General features: G+C 37.3%; 1 protein-coding gene across 8 annotated transcripts in view; it reads right to left on the minus strand.

The window, feature by feature from the left end:
- Positions 1-25,906, minus strand: part of CNKSR2 (connector enhancer of kinase suppressor of Ras 2) — a 205,561-nt gene that overhangs the window by 131,379 nt on the left and 48,276 nt on the right. For all 8 annotated transcript variants that reach the window (XM_064407495.1, XM_064407493.1, XM_064407492.1 and 5 more), the window contains exon 4: positions 14,782-14,869. In XM_064407495.1, coding sequence (XP_064263565.1) covers positions 14,782-14,869 — 88 coding nt within the window. The remainder of the gene's footprint in view (positions 1-14,781; positions 14,870-25,906) is intronic.

Raw genomic sequence — 25,906 nt, forward strand, 5'->3', positions numbered from 1 at the left:
CTACCACCCAAGTGCCTTCCACCAGCCATCCCTGAGCATGGACAAAAATGACCTGCTTCTAATGGTCCCACTGGAAAACAGAGATACCAGCAGCAGCCCAAGTGACTGAGATGAACAGTTCTTGCTGAGCTGACATTTTTGTACGCTGCTGAAGAAGGGAAGGAGAACCTTGGTGGAGAGGGAAGAGGAGTTGATTGTTTATAACACACCCCGACAAGAGGGAGGAGAAACAGCACACACAAACACACACGAAACTGAGGCACACCCAGCCTGCTGGGACTGTGGCTGCATTCTTATTACCTCATACAGCATGAGAGGCAGCCCCCATAACCAGCACCAACAGATGGGAGGCTGGGACTGCAAAGGTTTTTCTGACAGACCAGAATCTCAGGGGATATAAGGAAATAGAATTCCCAAGGCACAGAGCACATGAAATATAACCAATATTGGTGAAAGAACCACTCTTCAGTTCATTCAGGTGCTGTAACTTTGTCGTAATTAGTGCAAGCTCTGTTTAGAACAGATGCTTTATATCCTACCTAACAAACCATATAAAAGATGTGACTAAGTTTTCATGTTTGAAGTCTCATTTTAAAATCAATTTATCCTGCTAGAAAACCAACTTTTTTATATGCAACTGTTTCAAAAAAAACCCCCAAACAAAACAAAAAAAACCCCAAAACAACTTTTAGTCCATTAAACACTCCAAGTGTTACTCAAGCAAGAAAAGCCAATGTGTCTTTAAGCTTTATATAAAGCCACGTATGCAGAAGTAGAAGGTTGACTGGGAGGCATTTTCCTAATAACAGCTGTTGGCATTCAGGAAACATTTGCCAGTAAGTATAGCCGGAAAGAAAAATCTAACACATTTAATTATATGCAGACATCAATGAAGTATTTGCAATCTTAGTAGCAAAACACATTTTATTGTTATATGTGGGAGGGCATGTAACATTTTCAATCTGGATACATCTATTTTCTGCATGGTTATGAATCATTTTGCAAAAATAGAAGGAAGAGATTGCAACATTTACATTAAAGAAAAAAGTACTTTTAAGCAGACATAATAATTTCATTGGCAATAGGAAGAGTTTACTATAAGTTTAAACACTCAGTTTAACGAGGACACTGTTTGAGAAGTCTCACTACTAAGGGAAGAAGGATTTCATTTCAAATGCTCTAGGGGTTTACTACAAACAAGAAAGTAGTGAATAACAGAGAAATATTGCTGAATCCTTGAATTGAAAACTCCCCCACAATCATGAAGGAAGCTAAAGAAATATGTTTTCTTCTGACAAACTAACACTATATATAAAAAAATTAAAATACTTCTGAATCCACAAAAGATAGTAAAACAAGTGAAAACTTCTCAGGCATCCAGTCTATGAATAGATTCACCCTGAACTTCCCTCCTCAACACACAATTCCCTACAAATCCAGGGTTTGAGTAGAAGAATTGCTAAACAAGTTCATCACATAGCAACAGCAGGTTGTTGATACTACATCTTCACATCCAGGGAAGAGAAAGTTCAGTAAACCATAAAAGTTAACAGTAACCATAAGAGTTAACAGTTCAGTAAACCATAAAAGACAGAAAGAGTGGAGGACAGCAGATGCAATGCTTAGGTAAAAATACAATTCCAAAATGCACCTTTTCTATACATGAACAACATCCAACTAAACATAATTCAGGCACGAACTCTGGGAAATGTGCAGGAATGTCAAGAACCATGATGGCAACCCAGAGCAGCCCTGAAGTCTAGGATTCAAAGAAACTTCGGAAAAGGTCACCAAGCTGATCCCTGCAGCTTGTTTCCACTTCCTGCAGCCATCCCCAGACATGAGGGCTGAGACTGCTTCTGAATGACCCCAGGAGCCAAAGCCACATGCCACTTTCTGGCACAGGGAACAGTTTATTTCCCCTTTGTTGCCTTGTGCTTTGTCTTTAAGCATGAGCTGAAGATAATTGTGCCCACCCTCCACAAACACCCCCTGGGTTTACTGCTTATTACTGGGGGCCTCTACCATTTACAGTTATTGCTTTTTTATACCCATTTCATCTCACCTAAAAGAGCTTAAAGCACATGAGAACTATAAAAAGTCTCTAACTATGCAATTAGAAATAATTTTTTATTCTTAGTAGCAATACCACCCACACCTGGAGAATGTCTTTTTCTCCCATACAAGCCTATATCATACTCCTGAAGATTTTCTTTAATATCTGTTTAACTAGAGTATCAAAATATTGCAATTAAGGTAAGAAACAGATTATATGCAAGTTTAACATCAACTTTTTTTCTACTTTAGAAAAGCAAGAACATACACAAAAATCCACAACCAAGCTTTACTCCTACACAAGCTAAAAATTTGCTATTCTCTTAGTTAAACCAATACTGTGATTATCCCTGAACTGAAAGGCACAGTTACAGCAAGGAGGAGATGTACTGCTTCTACCTGTTCATTCTCTGAACTTTGCAGATATATATTCACTGCCATACTGTAAGTATAGCTAGGCTATGTGATCTTCTAACCAAACAAAACTTCAGCTGAAACATTGTAAGGTTATCTTCTAATTGTGGATTATTTTCTAAAACATTAATGACACACATTGTTAGTAAAGCAAAAAAAAAGAAGTTGTGTTAATTTACATTTCCTGAAGATACAGTCAAATACTGGCCATTAGTAGTTTAAGGCAGAAAAATGGAAGAGTATCATCCACAAGAAAAAGAAGAGATTTAAAAGGGAAATACGACAGAACAACTTTATGACTAATATCAGATCTTCATGATCACTCTTTTCAGCTCTGCCTCATGCACAAAAATGGCAAAAGGGACCTTTGTCACACAGCTGGAACTAGGCTAAAATCCTAAAAAAAAAAAAAAGAGAGAAACAAGAGCTCTAAAACTGTAAGGAAATAAAAAAAAAGCAAAAAGGGAGGAAGATAAGAGCAGCAAGAACAAACCACACAAGCCAGGGACTGGGTGCTTCTGCATTTCAATCCCAGTACAATTTCAAAACCTAATGTTAAGACAGCAAGACCTACACCACACTGTAACTGAGAGGCATTGCTTATCTCTTCCAGAAGTTCTGATCTTCATAACCTTCACATGGTCTCTACAAAAAAAAAATTAAATTGTATCTGCACAGATCCTACCATAATGTCATAAGGAATAATTGCTGTGGATGTTTATATTAAACCTGCTGAATCAGACAGCACTGACTGGTGACAACACTGAAAAATGGACACATTTTACCCATCCCACCCCAGACGTTGCTGGAACAAATCAGACATGAGACAACATATATAAAATAAAAGTATGTGTGGACTTTTTGTTTTCAAAAGCAGTGTTTATGATGCTTTATTTTTCCTTTTTCTTCCCCTTCTATCCTCAGTATTACCACCTTCTTTTTAAACATTTGTCTTTGTATCTCACTAAAGTGGGGAATGGGATCAGCTAATTACACTAGTACTTTTTTTACTCTTTGTTTTCTTGTCAGCCACATTCATTAAGCCTCAACTCAACTCAAAATGTGAAGAACTGAGATACAGACAACCTGCCAACTTACCTTACTGCTCCCATGTCCCACAGATAAAAAATATTCATGCAGTTCTCCAGTACTGTAACTGTGGGGCAAATATTCTGCAGAAAACATTTCTATTTTTGCATCTATATGATCTGGTTTACAAGTCCAAGTTGGCAACCTGTCAAATTACCTATTGCAATTACCTGTCAAACACTTCTCTCAGGATACTTGCAGGCTATAAGCTTAAAACTTTCCACCATTATTACCACTACTACAACTATTATTATTATTCATGGTTTTGCCATGTATTCGAGGCAGCTGATGTACTGCACTCTTCTTGGCAGTCTTAAGTTCCTGTCAATTCCATAACCTTACTTCAGAATAAAATTATCCTAGTTCAGAAAAAGAAATATATACATAATTTTAAAAAGGAGAAATGCAGAAATATATGCATTAAATCCTTCACTACTGTTTCAGCATTTCTAGTAATCCTTACATCAGAGTACACAAGAGATGGCGTGGACTCCTTTAATTATATTTTCTTGTTTAGCAGAATGCCTTAGTTGCTCATGTGTATGCAGTCATCCTAATATATTTTTTCCTATAAGGCAAGGCAAATTCCTAGGCAGAACTGATATAGAAGCAGACCACATAATTTTCAGGAACAAACCCCAAATGTCACAATTGTCAGGTAACATATTAACCCAAAAATGTCCTTTGTAAACACATATTATAGTAGCATTGCCTAAAAAGGCAGGCTGTGTGATTGAGTCAACTGGAGCAACTTGTGAAGAGCAAGAGCTTGCCATGAAATCATCAATTCTCTGGGTAGCTTTTATGATGCTTGCGGTGGAGCTTCCTCACTTATTTCTTCATTTATTTTTCTCTACAGTCCAACTGAATTTACAGGAAGCTAATTATGTTTAACAAAGTAATTAATCCTTTTAATACATGCTTATGTACGCACTGTTTTTTCCATTATGTGGCAGATAAAAATGTAGATAATTGTGTTAGGAACACCATTTAAAAAGCGGTAGTAAAACTACCTGGAAAATGCATGAGAAACCCCATTCATCTTCCATGTCTAGTTTCAAGAGGGCTAGATTTTACATACTGCTTAAAAACCTGTCTGATAGAATTGTTGTCACCATTGTTTTTTAACTCATACAAAATATTCTAAGCTATGCAGCTCCAGCTTTCTATTTGTAACAAAAAGAATGAATTACATGATTGCTTAAAAAGGGGTTCAGACTCTCAAAATACCAAACCTTTGGCACAAAACCTTCTTGAGCAATGTAGCCATTGGCTGGAATTAAGCCAAACAATCCTTTACATCCTTTTGCTTCTCAAATTGATTAAAACTGTAACTGAATACTTTAACAGCAGTGCAAGTCAAATGGATGATCTGTTGGTCTTGCTACTTAGCAACAATAAAAAATAATTAACTTGAGAATGCCCAGATCATAACTTCCAGCCCCTTCAGTCTCAGTAGTACAAAATAAGTTGCTCTGGCTTCAAGGTGCCTGTTCGAGTGTCACTAGGTCTAGGGAATTTATGCCACTGGCTCTAGAAGGGCTCATTTGGTTGGAATTCTGCCCAATTCAGCTAAAGCAAGAGAGAGAGCCACAAGACTGAGTTCTGCTCGAGTTGTCACTGAAGGTCTTCACAGAAGTTCTCAACAATAATGATGACAAAGTCTAAAGCTTGGCCAACACATGAAGGTGGAAAAAGTTGTATAACCTTTAGTGTACTTTCATTCATTCTTATCTTTTATCACTTTTCTCAGACAAAGACACTGGTACATAGTTTCCAAACACATAAAAGGGTGAGACAGGTTGAGTTCATTTAGCCTTTCACTAATTAAAAAATATAATGAAAATATATCTAATACAGCTGATGGCAGGAATAAACGAGGACAGTTTTGAAACAGTAGACTTGAATGAATGATATCCTATAATGGTTTGGGCTGGAAGGGAACTTAAAGATCATCTAGCTCCTATAATACTGGCCTGAGCAGGGATGCCACCCACGAGATCAGATTTCTCAGAGCCCCATTCAGCCTGGCCTTCAACACTGCCAGGGATGAAGCATCCACAGCTCCTCTGGACAACCTGATCCAATGCCTCATCACCCTCACACTGAAGAATTTCTTCCCATTACCTAATCTAAAACTGCCATCTCTCAGTTTAAAGCCATTTCCCCATGTCCTGTCACTACACGCCCCTGTGAAAAGTCCCTCTCCAGCTCTTTTGCAGTCCCCTTTAGGCAATGGAAGGCTGCTTGTAAAGGCTCCCTGGAGCATTTGTTTTTTCAGGCTGAACACTTGGCCTGTCTTCATGGCAGAGGCACTCCAGCCCTCTGATCATCTTTGTGGTGTCCTCTGGGGTGGTTCCAGATCCACATCCTTCTTATATGGGGGCCCCAGAGCTGGATGCAGCACTGCAGGTGGGGTCTCACAAGAACGGAGTGGAGTGGGGGAATCACCTCCCTCAAGCGGCTTTTAAAGCAGCCCAGCATATGGCTGCCTGTGACAAAATGCCGTGTTCTGTAGAGCATGATGATTGGAAAACTGATGGATATTATGGAACCCTGCTTAGACTGTGATTTACAGGTATGTCTGGGTAATTACTGGAATAGTAGAATACAAACTAGCAGATATACAGCTCCACTCAACCCTCTCCTCCAACCCCCCTTTAAAAGTACAAGGAGCAAAAAAAATGCCCCAAAAGCTACAGAAGCTGGGAAACAGGTAACAGTCACCTCTGGCTACATGCTAAGAAATAAGAGCATGACACAGCTGTTTCCTGATGTGCTTTACCACATATTTTAGGAGGGCTGGGAGGTCATTGGATATAAAAGGTATGGGCTTGGACACTGAAAATTACAAATGCTTGGAACAGAGAGAGGAGGAAAGGAAATACCTTTCTTCTGTCTCTTACCTAACTAAAGAGCAATAGCAAGCTCCTCCAAGCTGTACAACACAGTTCTTGCACAGGTAACCCTTAGCTGCTGCCACACAAAATTAAATTTTAAAACACAGACACTGTTAAAATCTACACTGTATTTCTAAGTAACCCTCCCAAAATATGCTACTTCCATTACTTTCTTTCCATTGGGCTGCTCAAAAAGTCTCCCATTTTGGCTGTTTCAACTGTTACAGTCCCAGGGAGCTCTATCCTCAACTCTCCCCTTTTCTGCAACCTCTTCCCTATTGCTCAGCAGCCTCCTCAAATCATGCTGCTTTAATTATCATCTCTGTGTGGATGAGTCACAGATCTCTCAGCCCTTCTGTTCACATTCGCAGTTCAGAATCTCCTTCTGGATATTTGCCACCAGCCCTAACACAGGATGCTGAAGAGCTGCAATCACGTTTCTTCCCAAACGCTCTCTGTTCCCCCTTTCTTTCCCTATCTCTGTCAACAGCTCCAGCACCTTATGTCCCACAAGCTCACAACCTGGGTGCCATTTTCAACTCCTCTTCGCTTCCCACACAAATCCTGTCGATTTTATTCCCACTGCCGTTCAGAAATATTTGCTTTCTTTCTTACTTATGCTACAGTTATTCAATTGCTGCAGTTTCTTGCCACTGGGTCTATAACATCCTCATTCTATTATAATTAATTCTCTTCCCCTCCACACTAAAGCCAGAACTCATCTGAACCTGCAGGACCCACTCTTTCCTCGCCTATTTCCTTGTGTATAAGAACTGACAGAGGTGGGAGAAAGCAGAATGGTGATCAGGCACCACAGTAAGAGGAGAAGGAAAAAAATCTCTATTGGGAAAATACAGTGTGAGCTACTAAATAAGTGCTATTTCTTATGCAACCTCCACACATGCTTCTAGAAGTCTAGAGCCTTTCCCTGAAAATGCAATAAACCTGCAGTACTCTAAGTTCATAACCCTTGTGTACAAACTAATAGCAATTACCCAGCTTACTGAGTACAAAGAATTGCTTTAATTTTATTTAAACAATCTGTGTGGAGTGGCACCTATCACCATAGTAACAGAATACTTCATGTAGAAATTTAATACAACTTACATAAATCACCCACAGACCAAGAAACTACTGGGAAAAATTGCTTGCTGGATTAAGAGAGATGCAATAGGTACATTAAGCTCTTTTATTCTATCTTTCTGAAGTAATTTTCCATTTCCAATTATTTCTCCATTCTGTAAAAGACATCATGTTGCTTTCCTTAGGGATCTGGTCATATATTAATTCTTACTTTGCATGTAGAGAGTTACACCTCTTCCTTTTTTCTAAAATGAGCCAGCACACCATTCAGTCAGAAACCAGAGTCAGTACTTCAGCACCAACTAAAAACACTGATACTTGCTCATACCTCCTTCAGAATCCAAGTGCTTACATGGTCTAAGTCAAATTTCAGCTGCTCAGATGATTTCTCTACTTGGTGACATTTTCAGAGAAAAAAAAATCCATGGAAATTATCAACAGATGAGAGATAGGAACTGAGGAAAAAACGTACATCCAAAGGAAAAAAAACAAGGTCAAAACACCTCCCACACCTCAAAATAAGGCCTACCTTATGCATCCAAAACTATTTTATTATTGGCATACAAAATAGAGCTTGTAGCACAATGTATTGTGCAGTTCTTAAGTTTTCAATGTCAATTCCAAGACAATTTAGAAGTAAATAACTTCTTAATTTTTCAGTTCTGCTTTTCCTCTAGTAGTGTCACGGTAAATAATCCTGGTTTTAAAAATACAACTGAAGCAAAATATTTCATGTTTTATATTTGTCTAGGTGGTTATTTTGGCAATAGAAAAAAATTAAATTATTTGAACTGAAAAAAAGTACTAATATTTAGGTAGATGGCATTCCAGGCTCAGCTACAACTTCAACGTTTCATATTGGATCATCTCAAATGCATGTATAATGAATTTAAGCAAACAAACACATATATACTCCTGAAATAAAGATAGACACTACACTAATTTATGCTTGAGGCTCTTGCTAGCTCCTTAGCAACACTTGGTTTCTGTAACTCAGCATACTGAACTGGAATTTGCTTCACTGCACCTGGTTACAGAGACTGCCCTGCCTCTGGCAAGGGAGATCAGTTTCCAAAGTAATGGAAAAGCAGAGTCTCAGGTTTCACATCTACTGATATGACCAACACAATACATCATCATTAACCATGAAAGTTACAATGTATAAAGAATTACACAGTAAGAGTGGCACACCCTGTGTGCCTCATTCAGATGGCACACAGGGTGAGACTGTGATGCCCCTCAGTGTGCACAGACACAATGCCCACATCAGTCTCATAAAGAAAGCTTTTGTTTAAAGGAAACATGAGATACAAAACCACATTTTCTCTCCTGTCTACACTTTATCTCGGTTTTCACCAACTTTCTGCTACTTTCTGCATGTGGTTCCATGAGTGGGTTCCATAGTCCCTGACTTCTTTACTGTCATCTTGACTCACTCAAGCTCCATTTCTTAGAAAAATTTAACAGCTGCATTGGTTTATCAACATATGCCCTGCCAAAAAAGAATACTCTTTTTTCACAAATTATTCTGCTTTGTGCTTCACTTTCCCCCCACATTCAGATACTGTCAATCATTAATGGGGAAGAAAAGCAAGCAAACAAATAAAACCCCTAAAAATAACAAAACAAGCCAATACCAATTCACTTTTTCTTTCTGGTCACTAAGTTTTTTTACATACTAAGCAACCTGGAGTATTTTGGTGGTTTCTGGATTTGTTTTGGTTTGTTGCTTTGGTTTTTGGGTTTTTTTTGTTTGGTTTTTTTTTTTTTTTTTTTTTTGGTTTTTGTTTGTTTGGTTTTGGGGGTTTTTTTGTTTGTTTTGGTTTGGGGTTTTTTTGGTTGGGTTTTTTTTTTTTTCCCTTCTATCCCTTAGGAAAATCAATTACTTTCTCTGACAATGGAAAACAAATTCACCTTTACAGAGTGGCAGCTTCATAAGCTACTTTGAAAATGTCACATCACAGACAAATACAGCAGTACACAACTTTAGGAAGAAAACCCCATTCCTCTTTACAGCACCTATCTCAATGACAACTAATGAGTCATCAAATTAGCTCTAGTAGAGGTTCATCCCAATAGACTGTTATTGACTTTTTAATCTTTCAGTTATTCCATGCCCAATTCCATTTCAAAAAGCACTTCAAAAATTACATCAAAAGAGAATATATATACAAGTAAGCCATTTCAAGGGGAAAAAAACCTGTATAATCAAATAGCAGAAATAAACACCAGAATCAGAAAAAGGCATCAATGCTAAGTACCTCAGGCACTTTTTACATTACATTAAATTACATCTGAAATTTTCCATAAAAGTGTGCTTTAAAAGAAATAAGCTACTTTACTATGAAAAAAACATTGCTAAAGAGCATACATTTGAACTACTTTGATATAGCTTCATGTAAACAAACAAGTTTCATGCCTCCCACAGTCCCTTCGTTTCTATTTTTGACTATATACACATTATACACATTTCACATTAACTTTTAAATGTGAAGAGAATAACTGCACAGATCAGAGCAGTATGTATCCTAAATCACCGCTACTGAGAGCTGCTTTGAAACCTACAGAACAGAAAGTCTTGCACAAGCACAGCACTTGAAGGATACAAGGTAAGTGAATTCCTGTCAGCATTACTTACAATGAGTTATAATAACCTCATATGAAGACCCTTTTGATTTCCTATATATAGGCAGATACTGCCTGAATTGTTTTCAAGGGGAGCTATTTAGTTATAACTTTTCCCCATATCTATCTAGCTACCTATTGTACACTTACCCCTTACTTGAACACTTATCAAAAATGGGGCACTTTGTATAAACAGCGTGCTATACATATAAATAAAAAACTTCAGGAATGCAGCCTCCTCATCATGCAGTATTTTTATCTAAAAAAGGTGGGAAGAAAATTATGATTACTACAGCAGGCTAATAAAGTTTTTTCTGCAAACATTTGGTAATAAAGGGGTGGAAAGAAGAATGCTAAAAATGTAAATAAAAAACGTTAAAATTTAATATGCAACTGTCTCTAGCAAACATGTTGCTTTGAAAATCCCTACAATCTGGAGGCCCAAAGCAGCTTTAATGATGATCCAACCACAGTTTCACACCACTAACTAAAACATTTTATTAGCCAAAGATACCTGAGGTAATTAGCAATTTGGTATGACCTGAAATTTTAAAATTTTAAGCTATATTTAGTGAGTCCTTAAAGTCCTTAATAATTAGGATTTCAAAACAAAAGTGAGGAATTGTGATAGAAAAGATGAGAGATAATTTGTAAGACTGGTACTCAGGATATTAATTATTCTTCTTCATTCATGAATTGGATACTGTCCTTAACAAATGAATAGAACAACTTCATATCATTGCATTTGAATTCTGAGTCAGAGCAGGGAAACTAGGAAGGTAAATTTCCATTTTATCCTTTTAACTGGAAAACAAGCCTCTACTGACATTTCTCAGCGAAACTTAACATTTCAAACATTTCTCTTTTGAGTTTACAGCCATGTGATTACAAAACCCACAATGACATAAAAAATAGTGCATTTCCTAAGAAATAATTTGTGATCCTTTTCAACATCTTTTATCTGAAAAACAGCCATGGCTAAAAGCCCAACAGAAATATCCCCTGGGATGGGAAGTGCATCCATTGGGCAAGGGATATACGGATGTTTTCTTTTTTTTATCTCAAGTGCCTTTAAATGGGAGAAAAGCTCCAAACCTCTCCACTAAAGCACTGCACAGAGCACTTCTGTGTGCTCTATAGCACAGCTTTTAGCGCAAAATCACAGGTGCCCATACAGTCCAGACAGTGCATTTGCGTAGGATTATCTTGGTCTCTTCTCTTTGCTATCTTCCATCCTGGCTGCCACCTCCCAAAGTGCATCACTCATGTTCTCACCCTGTGTCATCCAAAATCTGAGGTTACCTCCAGAAGGTGCTGCGAGGCAGCTGCTGTCAGAAGTGTGCTCTGTGGCAACAATGCAAGAGAGCTCCACGTCAGCCAAGTGACTGCTCTCCACCTCCACCCCGGTCACACAGCATTGCTTCCACCACAGCTCTTCAAAGAGGTCTTTAGGCAGAGAATTAAATGCAGTGAAGCTTTTCTAAAGGAGTATTTACAGGCCTACAGCTATGCTTCTACTGCAGCATACTCCTGAGTAAATCCCACAAGACACTAAAGCTGCAAGATAAACATCAGTGGTTTTAAAACTAAATAAACACTGCAAATCATTGTGAAAGCTGATTAAGGAAAGTAAAAAACATGTGATAGGGCTACTAATGATCACTATTAAAGAATAGTAAAATAAATAGTGTGTTCAAAGTTTTCTTTAACCGTTCGGTAACTTACTAAGTCAATATAAAATTAGACTTTTCAGATATTCCCAAGATTTCCAGGGCTTCAATTTTAAAGAAGAAAGCTTCTTTAGTGAAACCTTAATGAATTTCTGAGGAGTAAGAGCACTGAGAATGATAATAAAAGCTATATACAGATATTCTAAGAAAGCAAGAAATCTTCTGTTCCCTAAAGTTATCAGTGTAGCTACTGCTACTTCCCTCAAAAGGACCAGTTCTTGGCACCCTCTAAAGCTGAATAACCCAACTATCTAAGTCAACAGCAAGACTTTCACGAACACCATCAAGAACAGGCTCTCATCTTCTTCCTGATACACATTTGTGACTGGAATAATTCTGTCAACACAAATCTAAATTCATGAATGGACCAAATGCAAACAAAGCAGAACCCAAAGCAATCTCACACACATAACCTGTTCACGAAGAAAGAACAGGCCTTTTTTACACATAGCAGAGGGAACAGAAAGTACAGATACTGCTCAGCCTTCAATTCCTACTCAGACAGATGTGTAGGAGACAGAATGCAAGGATATGGTAGCAAAAATAATAGCAGTCTCATGGTCTTCTTTGTTTTTTAAATTCTTTTTTTTCCCCCTCCAGTTTTTCTGCAAGGAAAGAGTTTATTATAAAAATGAACAAGAATTCTTCTGAATTAGAGAAGCCATCAGCAAGGACGACACTATTACGAGTCAAAACCTGCAGGAAGAGGCAGTGAAACAATATCCTAAAATCCTAAGGGGGAGGAAAAAATACCTCAGCCAAAATAAAGCAGCTGCATAGAAGCAGATGATTTGTGCAGGCTACAGTGATAATTTGCAGTGGTCTGTGGGACCTGCTCTCGCTGGCAAATATCCACTGCACACTGGCCTGTCAGGCCTTGGGCAACGTGCAACATACGTAGAAAACCTGATAGTGAAAACAAAGCATGTGTCTTCCCACATTTGATGCCAAAATCTGTCTCTAACTCCAGCTTTTTTAATTATTTATAAGTTAAAACATAGACATTCAATAGGTTTTCTTAGACTTTATCCTTATAAGAGTGATGCAATACTGTCATTTTGCTTCATTAACCATTTAGCTCTGATAATGAGGGGACACCCAATGTAATTTAATTATATGAAGAAACACAATATTACAATTAGCTTCAAAATGTGCAAAATAATTCAAGCACGCCACCTGAGGTTTAGAGCTTTTTATTCTTCATCTTGACTACAGAATTGTTTTTTTGGTTTTGGTTAATAAATCTAAACATTGACTATAACTTAATACAAAAAATTCCTAATTGAACTCAGCTACTGAAGTTCTATTTTTAAATTTTAAAAAAGTTCAAAGTTATTAAAAATGTACAGAATGTATACCTTTCATACATCTTTAAGCATTATAAGAAGCTGTTCACTACTGTTAAAAATAAAAACTGCAACACTGCCTTCTGTAGATTTTTTACAAAAAAACCCTAAGCTAGTAAGGTACTATAAAACACTTTGCATACAAAAGAAAACAAGATTTTGAGACGAAAAAACACCTGATGAGGTGATATTGAAAGATTTAATTTACAGCCATAAGAAAGCATAATGAACAATCTCAGTGTGTTCAGTGAGCATATTAAAAAAACAGCAGCTAAGCCATTTTGAAATGCTACAATGGAATGCATTTAAGTAGAGCTCAAACCACATATGTTTGAGACTACTAATGGAATTTTTCATTATCATTCTTCTGAATATAGCCCAAATCAGTTTCAGTTCATGCTTAAATTTAGGCACATAAATGCTCCTTTTGACTTCAACTATGGATTCATGAACAGCTTTCTGACTGCAAAATTATTTCCTTTTTGGAAAAGGTAAAAATGCTGTTCTCCAAAGGTATTAAATAGTAACATTTACTCTCATTCACACTGAAAAATATACCTAGAGAAATGTCAACCTACACCACAGTGAATTAGCAATATCATGGATAGGGATGAATTTTTCAGATGAATTGATACTGACCTAATTCCTGGGAAATACTGCTGTGGTTGCTACTTTACCCACTCTATAGGGGACACATGAAAATTTATCAGGAGGCTCTTTCCCTCATCTAAAAACTATCTAAAGACAGTGATGCACAGCTACTATGGAAAATGACCAGTTTGGACAGCTGAGTCAGAAGTTCAGTTCTTAGTTTGGAGTGATGCTTGTGAAAACCAGAAAGTCTCCTCAGTGCTCCTACCTAGCCCACTCTCTCCCTTTTTCTCTACTCTAACTTCTCCAGAGCAAACAATCCCTCAATTGTTTGGCAGAAAAGAGACTTTACAGTTCAGCAGAACAACAGACAGACACAGAGACAGACATAACCCACACACAGAAGGGCAAGGAAGGTTCTCAGGTTTGCACCCCCCACTAAAGCTCATTAAGCAGGTTACTTCTCAGTAACTACTATTGGATTTCTTGAAGGTAGTATGTACAAAAAAATAATCAAAATATTCTAACCACCCCATGGCAACATGTTTTAACAGGTGTCTAGATGATACAAACTTTAGGAAAGAAAGGATTACTAAAGTTCAATACATACAGATCATTTGAACCAGACAGGTAATTAAAATTTAAAGACAAAATATAAGAAATTAAATATGCAAATTATCAAGCAGTTACCTCATTTTATAGTGATTATATTATACTAGAGAACACAAGATAATATTACTGCTGAGATATGCAGAGCCATATACACAGAACAACATAAACTAGTATGATAAAACCAGAAAATAGAATTTTTAAAAAGCATTTACTAAATACTAGTATTCCCTTATTTTGGTTGGACAATGATATAGCCACTGTTAAAACTGTGGGGAAGAAGGTAATAGCCATTTACAGTTCAGGAAAAAATAAACTGCTAAGCAGACTGTCTCATACCTGTTGTACTATTGTTGTTAGCTCCAGACAGAGTTGTATGACATTATTTCTTGTTACTGAGTAATCTGTGACAGCAGCAAAAGGTGATCTAAAAATAAAAGAAAAAAAAGAAAAAAGTTGAATAGCACTAGCAGATATCCACTTGCAGTTTTAAGTTCCTCTTTCAGAAACTCCATTTATAAAAGCATTTCTAGCAGTTTACTTCTGGACTACCTTTACTCCCCCAGAGGAAGCCCAGCTGGCCTTCTGCATTGGTTTGGGAATACCCTTATAAAGACAGCCAGAGGCATTACTTCCTCCTGTGATATGAATGCTGTCTAGATGTGAATGAGATCAGAGAAGCTTTTGGCTGATTCACTGGGATTCTTGGGATTTCATCTAATATCTGGTGGAAGAAGAAGAGAGACTCGGAATAGGCAGAATCTTTATCTAAAGGGGGAAACAGCATTTAAAGCCAGAGATGCATCAATAAATGCTGAGAAGTGGCTGGAAGCACAACCCAACATTCCCACACACTATACTACAGTCAGAAATGCTCAGTGAAATGAACAGTGTAATCCAACATCCACAGACCTTATCTACATGTGTCCTAGCCTTCAAAAACTTCACTTTAGGATGTTTAAAATGCTTGCCTACCTGGAAGCATGCTTGCTTTCTAGAGGCACTGCTAAAATGCATTTGGTTGTGAAGGTGGCAGTCATCTGATTTGTGTTCTACAAGCCTCTCAATCTGTAAACTCATATATGTGACCCATATTCTTTATTCAAGAAGTAGCCAAACACTAGTAAGGACTGTTATGTTCTCTAAGAGGAGTCAAGAGCTTGACTTTATTAGTGTTGCAAATGAGGGTTTTATGGGCATTATTAGCATCACAAAGCATTTGTTTCTAATATACCTGCTTCAAACATTTAAAACAAACAAAAAAACAGGTGGTAGGGATGTTGTCTTTGTATTAGGATGGGTGACTAATCCCTTCCCCAACTGGCTTCTTTCATCACTTGACACACAGTTGCATATACCTTGAAGAGTTTTACAGCACTGCTTGGTATTATGCCTTCCTTGTTTAAGCCTGAAGGCATTTCCAGTACAAAGAACTTTGCTATAAGCAAGTCCAAGTTATAGCTGTAAATACTCTGTTTCCACTGGTACTAACAGGTTTCTGAATTACAGTAATGCTAAACAAGAATTACTGAAATTTTAGTGCAGGCAGATTTGGAATTGTCCATTAATAACACCATGTGAACTCCCTTATCTCTGACGGTTTCATCTCATGCTCTCTTTCTTCTCTTGGTCTCCAGCTGGGCAGTCCAGCCCTGATGGTTCATAAGACAGAATTAACTCTGAGGTGCTTAATTAAGTCTACCAGCTTTAATTTTATGTAACACATCACACGATGACATACAATTTCTGCCTTTACTTTCTAGAGAGAAAACCAGTACACGCTTTCAAAATGAAAGTACAGACACTGGAAGCTAAGGTGAGTTCCAACAGGTGCCTTATGAAAGTTGTCGGATATAGACATGCACTCACAATTCAGAGTCCAAGTTTTCTGCAGCATATCACAACCATACAGTAGGAACACACTAGAGCAGGCCAACCCACAGGCACACTCAGAGATTATTTTTGAAGGTTAGGAGATATGAGAGCATATTAAAGGATGGAAGGTAACTGAACTGCTTGGTTATGAACCATAACTGAGTTCAGAAGTATTTGGACAATGCTTTCAGGCACATGGTGTCATTCTTGGGGTGTCCTGTGAAGGGACAGGAGTTGGATTCAATGATCATGATGGGTACGTTCTAACTCAGGGTATTCTGTGATAATTGTGTTTGAAGAAGTATATTAGTCAAGATGTACAAAACATTGATTTTTCCTTCCATAACTGTAGCTATCAAGCTTCTGAAATCTACCTGAAACCTTGATTTTAAAAGGTCATGTTCATTTAGGAACTTACTTTTATTGAAGATGAATGGAATCAAACCAGCAAATGGTATTATTTTATTTTAAGTATGGGTGTTAATACAATTTGATGCTGAAATTACACAACAGGAATCTATTTGACATTTCACAGCCTCCAGCATTTCTCTAAACAAAATCACACAGTAGGCTTTGGCTTCTAATACCTCATCATCTTCCCTCACACTTTTGTAATCTAGTTTGGTTTCACGGTTCATGAGAAAAATAATGGTATTTTTTACCATCATTACTCTTAGTGAAGATCATTAGAAATGCCCCAGATAAACTTTGTTGACTTTAAAGAACAGGGAAAGGGACTGAGACATTACTCATTTTAGTTAGATTTAAGTTATCACAGTGAAGACTTACTGGCAACAGCATGTCAAGCAGGCATCCAGGGTGTCAGCAGGAGGAAGAAGAGTACTACAAATCAACAACTAAGATGTACGATTTTGAGAAGTGCTTCACAACTTAAAAAGATAAGGAGGCAGTTTCATGTTTTAAATAAATTCTGCTCCTGCAGGAAACCAAAGGAATCCTCCAATTGCCTCCTCTGCAGGTCTCTGTAGCTTTTAAAACTGCTCCCTTGCATCAATTTCTGCAGATGCCTCTCTGGGGTATTGCTGCAAACTGGACCAGTAAAACTGCAATTCTGTTTCCTCCCTGTCCCCAGTTCAGACCACACCCCTGGGGGCAATCTGCATGCACAATTACACAGCCACTTCTACATAAACAGCTGGATAAATGGTAAGGGCTTCTGTAAATATTTGCCTCCAAAGGAAATGCATTTTGGTATTCCATCCCAAGCCTCAACTTCAGTAGGCAAAGTCCAGCAAGATTCAGTGCAACAACATGCCAGCAGTTTCAATCAAAATAGCAACAGAAACTTCACTGTAGGATCACCAACTGGATTCCACATGAGAGACAGTGTAAAATACCAATCTGAAAAAAATCTCTTCATTGGAAATATACCCATTGCTTACAATTTTAATACAGCACAATATTATTGACTGTGAATAGATGAATCAACTTGTATAAACGCAAACAAAGCCTACATATACTACAACTTCAGGTGGCTGCTAAAACCCTTTCTTCCTGAAGACATGCACGAAGTATAAGAAATTCCCTGTTTAATTAGACAACTTCTCTTACATTAAAAAAAAGCTCCTTGGCTTGGCAGAGCCATTTCTATTACCTTGCAATTTCTATGCTTTTCTTTCAAAGCCACATTTTTCACAGTGCCTAGGACTTTCAGGTCTGAGGTACCCCATACAATTCCAGTGAAGAAAACTGCCTGAGAAAAACTTGCAATTTTCAACACATGTACTGTCCAATTTGGTGCTTTTAAAGTTAAACAAGAACTAAAGAACTGCCTTGGTCTGGGGCCACAGCTTGTCCCACTTCTTGCTGTAACATCAATATCAGTGTCTCACTGTCTCACCTCTCACAGTCATTTCCAACACACTTCCAATACACATTTCCCTCTTTGTGGAACATTTTTTTACTGTTTCTCTTGTCATTTGTTTGTTCTTCCTTCAAAATTGTGATTTTCTTTGCATCACCCACATGAAAACACCTTTGCAGCACCACAGCACACCTACCACATGCCCATTCCAATCATTTCCTCTTCCAAACCTCTGCTGGTTTATCATTTTCATTATTTGTTTAACCCTTCTACACCTGATATCTTAAGGAAAATAAATTCGCACAATCACGTGAATGCTTTTGCAAACACATGCAGGGTATTTTTGCCTAGTCTCACATTTCCTCCATCCTTCTCCTTTCCAACACTTGAAGGCATTATTCATTTTCAAACACTTCAACAAATGAGTGGGTAATAGGTTTCAAGGATAATTAAGTTCACAGACATTTTGTGATCATGAATACAGCTCAAGAAGTGGGAACCATGGTATTTTTCCACTGTGAAAACCCACATTGTGAACCTTTACCTTATAAGACATCAGGGCAAGATGAAGAGCTTCGAAACACCTCATCCACAGGGAAAAAACACTGGTGCTTACTTTTTTTTTTTTTTTTTAAACACTAAAGTCAATCAACTTCAGTGCCCTGATCTATATAGGATGTAAGGTTTTCCTAAGACAAGGCATGAAAAAGCTACTGGTTCTTTTCACACTTTTTTAAATCAGTGTTTGACATAAATAATCTAACACCTCTGAAATATGAATTTGTTTATATACATGTAATGTAGGCTGTAACACACATGCATGTGTGTACACTTTTATGAATTGAGACCTAATTAGCATTTTTAGCATTATCAACATCTTTCAGAACAAAAAAAAGTCATATTATCAAACATTCATTAATGAAACCATCCTGAAGGACTGGTAGAAAAACCAGCCACATTAACATAGCACTGCTAATTCCATCACAGAATTAAGAAATAATACAATTCAACAGCTATTAATAGTCATAACTACTGATTTCACATGAAGAAAAATCCTTCAAAAACACTTAAAAATTGTGAAGGAGATGCATACCCTCAGTATTTCTACATTATCAACTTTTTTGTACGCTATAGCCTCCTCATCTGTCTTCTTCATATATCATTAAGGGAAAATAATACATAGAAATAACAATTTCACTTTAAAAAATTGCAATATTGACAAATACAGACTGCTGTTAGTAAAAGCATAGCCGAAACCAAAATTAATAATATTTTACCACTAGTTGCAGTACTGAGATATTTTATAACAATAGACACTGTGAGCAGTTTAAAACCAGTATCATACTTATTTTAGCATCCTAACAAGGGAAAACATCCTCAGAGCCTTTTGGTTAATCATAATAGTCCAAAATCTTTCAAAGAGAGGCAACCAAAGCAGTAATATAACGCCATCTTCAAAGGCAACATATTAAGGTCAAATAAAAATCTGAATGCACAATATTGTTGTATATACACTGCCTAAGCCATCCAAGATTCATAGTTTTAGGCTTTCATGAAACAAACATTTCATTTGTATTTCTAATGGAACTGCTTTATGTAGTATCAGGGAAGAATGCAGTAAAATTCACAGTGGACAAAGACACTCTTTAAATGAGTGCTCTATTAAACATCTACAGCTGTTCCAAGAGCACAATACAGTTAAGTACCACAGGATTTGAGGCAGCACTTACTGACAGGTTTGGTATACCACTCAAACCATCAAAAGGGGAAAATGCATAAAAGAAACAAGATTCAAAGGTTTGAGGCTGAAACCCAGTAGACAGATAGTGCAATACTGGTGTGGTGAGTAAAGAATTGCTCAAGTCTTTTATTTCCTTTTGTCTGGGTTTTATTTGTTTACTCCCACCACCTTGTGTATAAAGCAGATTTACCCTGTCAGGACAAGTAATAACCAAGCACAACTAACAGGACTGCATGAAGTCTCTAATAAAGGAGACTCTAAACCAGTAACACTTTCTTTGTAAGTAGAAGTTATGGGCTTACAAACAACGCACCTCTTTACTAAAACTACAAAACAGTCACACCATAAACACCACCAGGGCTCATTCACCAAAAACAATGAGGCAAAGAAACCCAGCTGAATACATTCTACCTACAGTGGAAGGAAATGCATGCATTATGTTACCATGGTGAAAAGAAGGACATCCATTTTGGAGTGGGGAACCTTCTCCTACTCCAATTCTTTACACAGTGCAGACTTAAAGGATGTGCTAAACCTGAACACCCAGAATTGCTCACTCATAAAACAAGAGCATTTACATCATTGCAGGCTGAACTTCTCTGATGCATCGAAGCATCACCATAAAAACGGCTTGGAGATCCCGTTCTGCTGTCAGCCACTGAAGCATTCAAATGTCCTTAACTTCAGGAACAGATTTTACTCATATTTAATAGGATTTCTATATGGATACAATTGCTTCACAGAACTGTAGCAATTCATGCCCATACCAAAATAATTTTCCCACCTGAGGTTTAGAAGTTATAGGATTACACCCCACTATTCTGTGAATCACCCTAAAAGCAGACCTAGACTTGCCAAAAAGGCCTTTTACTGTGAAAGTTAACTTTTTTTTATTTCTAACAGCAATTTTACCATATATTTTATATAACCAACAATTTCTATCTACAGTTAGGTTTTTGTTCACCTTTTTTTATTTTGTTCATGTACCATGTGTCCAGACAGCAGTGTTAAGTTGATCAGACTGATGCCCATTTGTCAGCCTGCTAGCTTTTATCTGGCCACAGCACTGAAAGTCTTGAATACAAAAATCTATCTCCACAAAATCTCTTTGTTCCTCCTACTTAGACTGCAGTGTAATGTGCAGCAGCAGTTCAAGTTTTTTATTTCCAAAAAGGGGATAGTGCTAGTATGAAAAACAAGAGCTTCAGAAGAGTTGCTGTGAAAGACATATTGAATCTCTGCCCACACAGATGGCTGAGTCAAACAGTACACTAAAAAAATCCAGTGGTGCTTGACAAATCCTAATTCACGACTATTGAAACCTGTGACACAACATCAGACGCAAAATGTTGTAGTAGTTATCTCATGGGAAGTTGACTGTATTTTCTTAAATTCTTAAAAGAAAAAAAAACCTACCACATGATCTTAGTGTCTCTTTAATGAGGACTCACATAGTCCTAAAAACAGTCCTTCCTCACTCCTGTTCTCTACGTCTGCTTTTATAGTTTATACAGATATTAGTCCTATTGTTAAGATCCAAAATGTTCTATTGATGCTGCATAAGATATAAGGTATAAGGAGTCCTTGTTCCAGATAACATGGCCCAAACACTAGACTAGACAGGAAGAAGCCCAGAAACACAACTAAGAATTCTATACTTGCTTAGTGCAATCTGCAGGAAATACAGATTTCCAGGGATTATGGTTGGCAGACAACTGAATGTGGTAAAGGTGAATGAAGAGAACATATCAAACCAGGAATAACGTGGAAGATGACATCACCAGAAGTTTGGGCAGGCAAAGCAAGGAGAGAAAAGGAAAGAGACAGAGCTCACGAAGCTGCCATCAAATGTAACCTCAGTTCACTCAGTTTGCTAAGGATCCTTCCTCTTCCACAAAGAACAATACAGTTCTTCCCAGTCAAGACTACAGTAATGAGCTGTACCTGTTAAATCCAGCTGTCCCATGAAAGAAAAACACATGATATACAGTGGGACTTGAAGAGGAACAGTGAGGTGCTTGAAGGATTTATAAAAGTCTTTTGCTCCCAAGGCTGTCTTCACTTTGCAGCAGCTTCTGACTCATTAGGAGACAAACTCAACACTCAGAGTTGTGCCAGCTTCTGAAGAAGACACAACCTTCTGTCTGCCTGTCAGGTGGTCTGCTAAGATGTGGGAGAAAATCTATTGGATGAGTCTGAGCACTCAGGAATTCAGGACTCATCATGATTTCAGCACTGCAACCAATAGGCATCAGCAGATTAGTAGGAAATAAATGAGCTGGGAGTACTGTACAAGACCTGGCTGTGTCCTAACCAGAGAGAAAGCTACTTAAAAGCATTGGAAAATCTTCTAAACTTGGGGCTCGGAAGAATTTTCTGGGATCCCTATGATATCATTGCTTTCCAGTTCATGCTTGCCTCTAGACAACACCTGGGAAGTTTTCACTGGTGTCATTGAAGTTTCAAGCAACATGGTAAAATCCTAACAAAATTTTGTTAAAGATCAAAAAAAGTAACTTCAGCTCTCAAAATCCTTGAGGCGTTCATGTTGCTTTTAGATCATGAAAGCCATGGTTGGATAATGCATACATAATTCAGAAATTGCAAAGACAGGGAATACCAACACATTCACAAAGAAAGCAACATTTTTAAAAGTGTTTCTCAGGTGGATTGTAAATGTGTGCTCTAAGAATGAAATCTTAACCACGATTAACAGAAATAAATATGCCTGATTTCAATTCCAATTAAAAGTGCAGATACTACCAGACACAGTAGTGCACAGAAAAAAATAACTTTCATGAGGTTAGCATTTTTTTTGGCATAAATAGCTTTATGCCAAAAATTTTCAACATGTTGATAGTGCAAATTCACAATAGTGAGTTTTAATAAGTAATACTAATTGAATTACACATTTTTAAATGTTCCTCACTAGGATGGAGTGAATCAGCCCTATAGAAGGCAGAAGAATTTCCAGGAATCTGACACATCAGAGAAGAAGGAAGATAAAGGTGACATATATTACTATTCCACAGAATACAACTTTCATGAATTACATCAGTAAAGACTGAACAGAACTCCAGTGATGCATCTGGAAGTCGAGAAGACCTGATTGACTGTAATTCCTAAGAAGTATCACAGAGGTATTTCAATGCCAAGGTGCTCTGATCAGGTAAGCAGTTTCTTGCCTGAAGTGTGGGTTTCCATCTGTCTAAATTACGTTAAGCATCAAGTAGAAACGCATCACCCTTTCACAAAAGACTTGTGGTTTTTCAAGGTACTGATCTTGTCAGGAAATTCACTCAGAAGAATGTTAAGATAGGAAGAAAGGTTAAAACAAAAGGTTTTAAAGCTATGAAGTCTCCTGAAAGAAGACACATTCTGTGGGCTGAGAAAATAACAGGAAGTTAAAATTAGACTCAAACGTATCTATGTGGCAATAGTTTCCTTACAGCATGTTATAGAAGAGTTATTTCATGCTTCTCAAAATCCTCAGACAACTTCTTTAGAAAATAGAATTCTCTATTACGTTTTCCAGCTCATAAATGAAACTAAACCAAAATACTTTTAAAGCCTGGCAATAAAAGCTACTCTAATTTTCAGTACAACTCAATTTCTGACATACATCTGGAAGTAGGACTCCTCCAGGCAAAGACCTGGAACAGAGGGTCCTTGGATTGGCTCTGCACAGTAGCACTGCAAGACTACAGTGAAAGTAATTCAGCAAATCACAACTCTCACACTCCTTTAGATAATTGTGCCAGGCCTAACAAAGTCCTTTAAGATTTTAAGTGTCCCACAGGAACATCATAAACAGAGCACTCACTACAGCACCAAGTGAAGCACAACCTGTATGGATTTGTCACCATTCCCTATGTATAAAACCCCCACCACTGCATGTCTGTGCAAGTTGGAGCTGCTGCTAGCTGCCTTTCCCAGATAGGACCTCAAAAACCACTGCAGAGGGGCAGCCTAGCAGGGCAATGGGGTGGACAACCCTAACAGCCACTTCATTCATCCTAATGGTTTGCTCTTCCTTCTCACAACCCAAGATGGAACTGGTACTAGAAAACAATGAAAAAACTAAGATTTGGGGTCTAGATTTTATAGTAACAGGTGTGTAGAATAAAATTAAATCCATGTTCCTTACTTTTACTAATCGATTTTTAAATCTATCTCCCCCTAGTGGCCCCAATACTTTCTTAGAAGGTATCTAAGAAGCAGAATTATATTGATCTCCAGATATTCCCACTTCTTGAGAAAAATGTCATTACTGGCCTACCTTCATCCTTATCTGGGGTCTTCACAAATATGCAAGAACAAACTTTACCGAAGTACCCAGATGCTCATAAATCAGAAAATTCTTAAAATGTTTTAGAAAACATTTCCTAGAACCTTGTGTTTAGATCTTCAAAAGGACTTTCCTGGAAATCGGAAGCTTTCTTTGGACACTCAAGACAGCACTGCTGAAACCGTGATACCACCATAATTTCCCTCATTTTTGACTTCTTGGAATTCCTTGGTCTGATCAGCTGTCACATATTTCAGCTAAATGCAAAAGTACATGCAGTGCACAGTACTACAGCAACACACCAGTTCTCAGATAGAGATGTTTTCTAGCATTAATAACTACCTTCTTCCTGAACTTCCATTATTAAATTTATATTAAGTTGCAAAAAACCCATTGTTCTTCAATGTGTTACATGTATATAAATATATATATATGAAATTTACTTTTGAATAACAGACTATTAAAAAAGGAACTAAAAAACCCATCAAACAAACAACCAAAACCCAAAACTAACTTTGACTTACTAACCAACAGTCTTTAATCATGATGACAGTTTCAATGAGAAACCAAACAAGATTATTTCTCAATAGAAATCAGTGGCAAAAATTGACTCATCTATGCAAAAGAACATGTTTTTCTACTGTTCTTTCTGTTTTAAAGCCCAGTATGATATGTTGCTTTCTGCCAATAATGATTTTGCAGGGAGAAAAAGTGAAGCCACTAAAAATATACTCCCAAATTTCCAAGTCTCAATACTAAACTCTTTCCATGGGATTGCACTAATTCTCTACACACTGATGTTAAATATCTAAAGAAAAACTTAGGAGCCAACTTTAGGTACTCTGGATTTCAAACTTGGGGAAAGGCTAGAGAGGGAACAGAAAAAAGGAAGCAAAGGTAGATGCAATCTCCTGAACAAAACAAAGAGCTTGCAATCCGGTTTAAGAAGTGGAAAAGATTCAGGCCTTACCTAAACGATTCATATAGAAATCATTTATGGAAGAGAAGTTGGTTTTCCTTACAAAAATGAAACACAAAACACACAGCCGTAAAACTAAATAATTCTGTTGGATTTAAAAAGTTACACAAAGATCATACTCTGAACAAAACTTCACCTGCTGGAAACAAAATAAGATACACCTTCAAACTAAGACAATCATTTTATTTTCTCTGATGAAAATCCACTGCAATGCATTATATAAAGACTTACACATAGACTAATCTCAACCACTTTAGGAATGCCAATGATCATCTTAAATACCTCCATATTATTCTTGTTATAATTAGAAAAAGTCACTACAAATGTAGCAAAAGCACTTCAGTCCTCAACCCACATACATCCTAGGTAAGAGAGGTAAAAGTGTAGAGCACTACCTCTAGATAATCAGAAGTATTTCACTGCTATTTAAAACAACCTAAACCACAATATGCATGTTTGTACACACACTCTGGAATTATATGTTGACATCCATAAAATTAAAAGTATTATCAGTTTTGTGAACTTGATAGTATCAAAGCAATGAATCTGATTTATGCAGGTTGAATTGCTGCTTTATATTAGTAAAAAATACATATATAACCTAATGAGGTCTTCCTGTTGCTTATATATGTTGTGTATATATGTGTAGGGTCACAGTGCATTTGAAAGTACTATATTAAAAGCTAATCTGAATTGCATGTTGACCTAAAAAATTAAAAAAGAATTGGTAAAAACATCCCCTCGGAACATATGAAT

The sequence above is a fragment of the Passer domesticus genome, chromosome 2 (assembly GCF_036417665.1).
Source record: "Passer domesticus isolate bPasDom1 chromosome 2, bPasDom1.hap1, whole genome shotgun sequence".
Classification (NCBI taxonomy): domain Eukaryota; kingdom Metazoa; phylum Chordata; class Aves; order Passeriformes; family Passeridae; genus Passer; species Passer domesticus.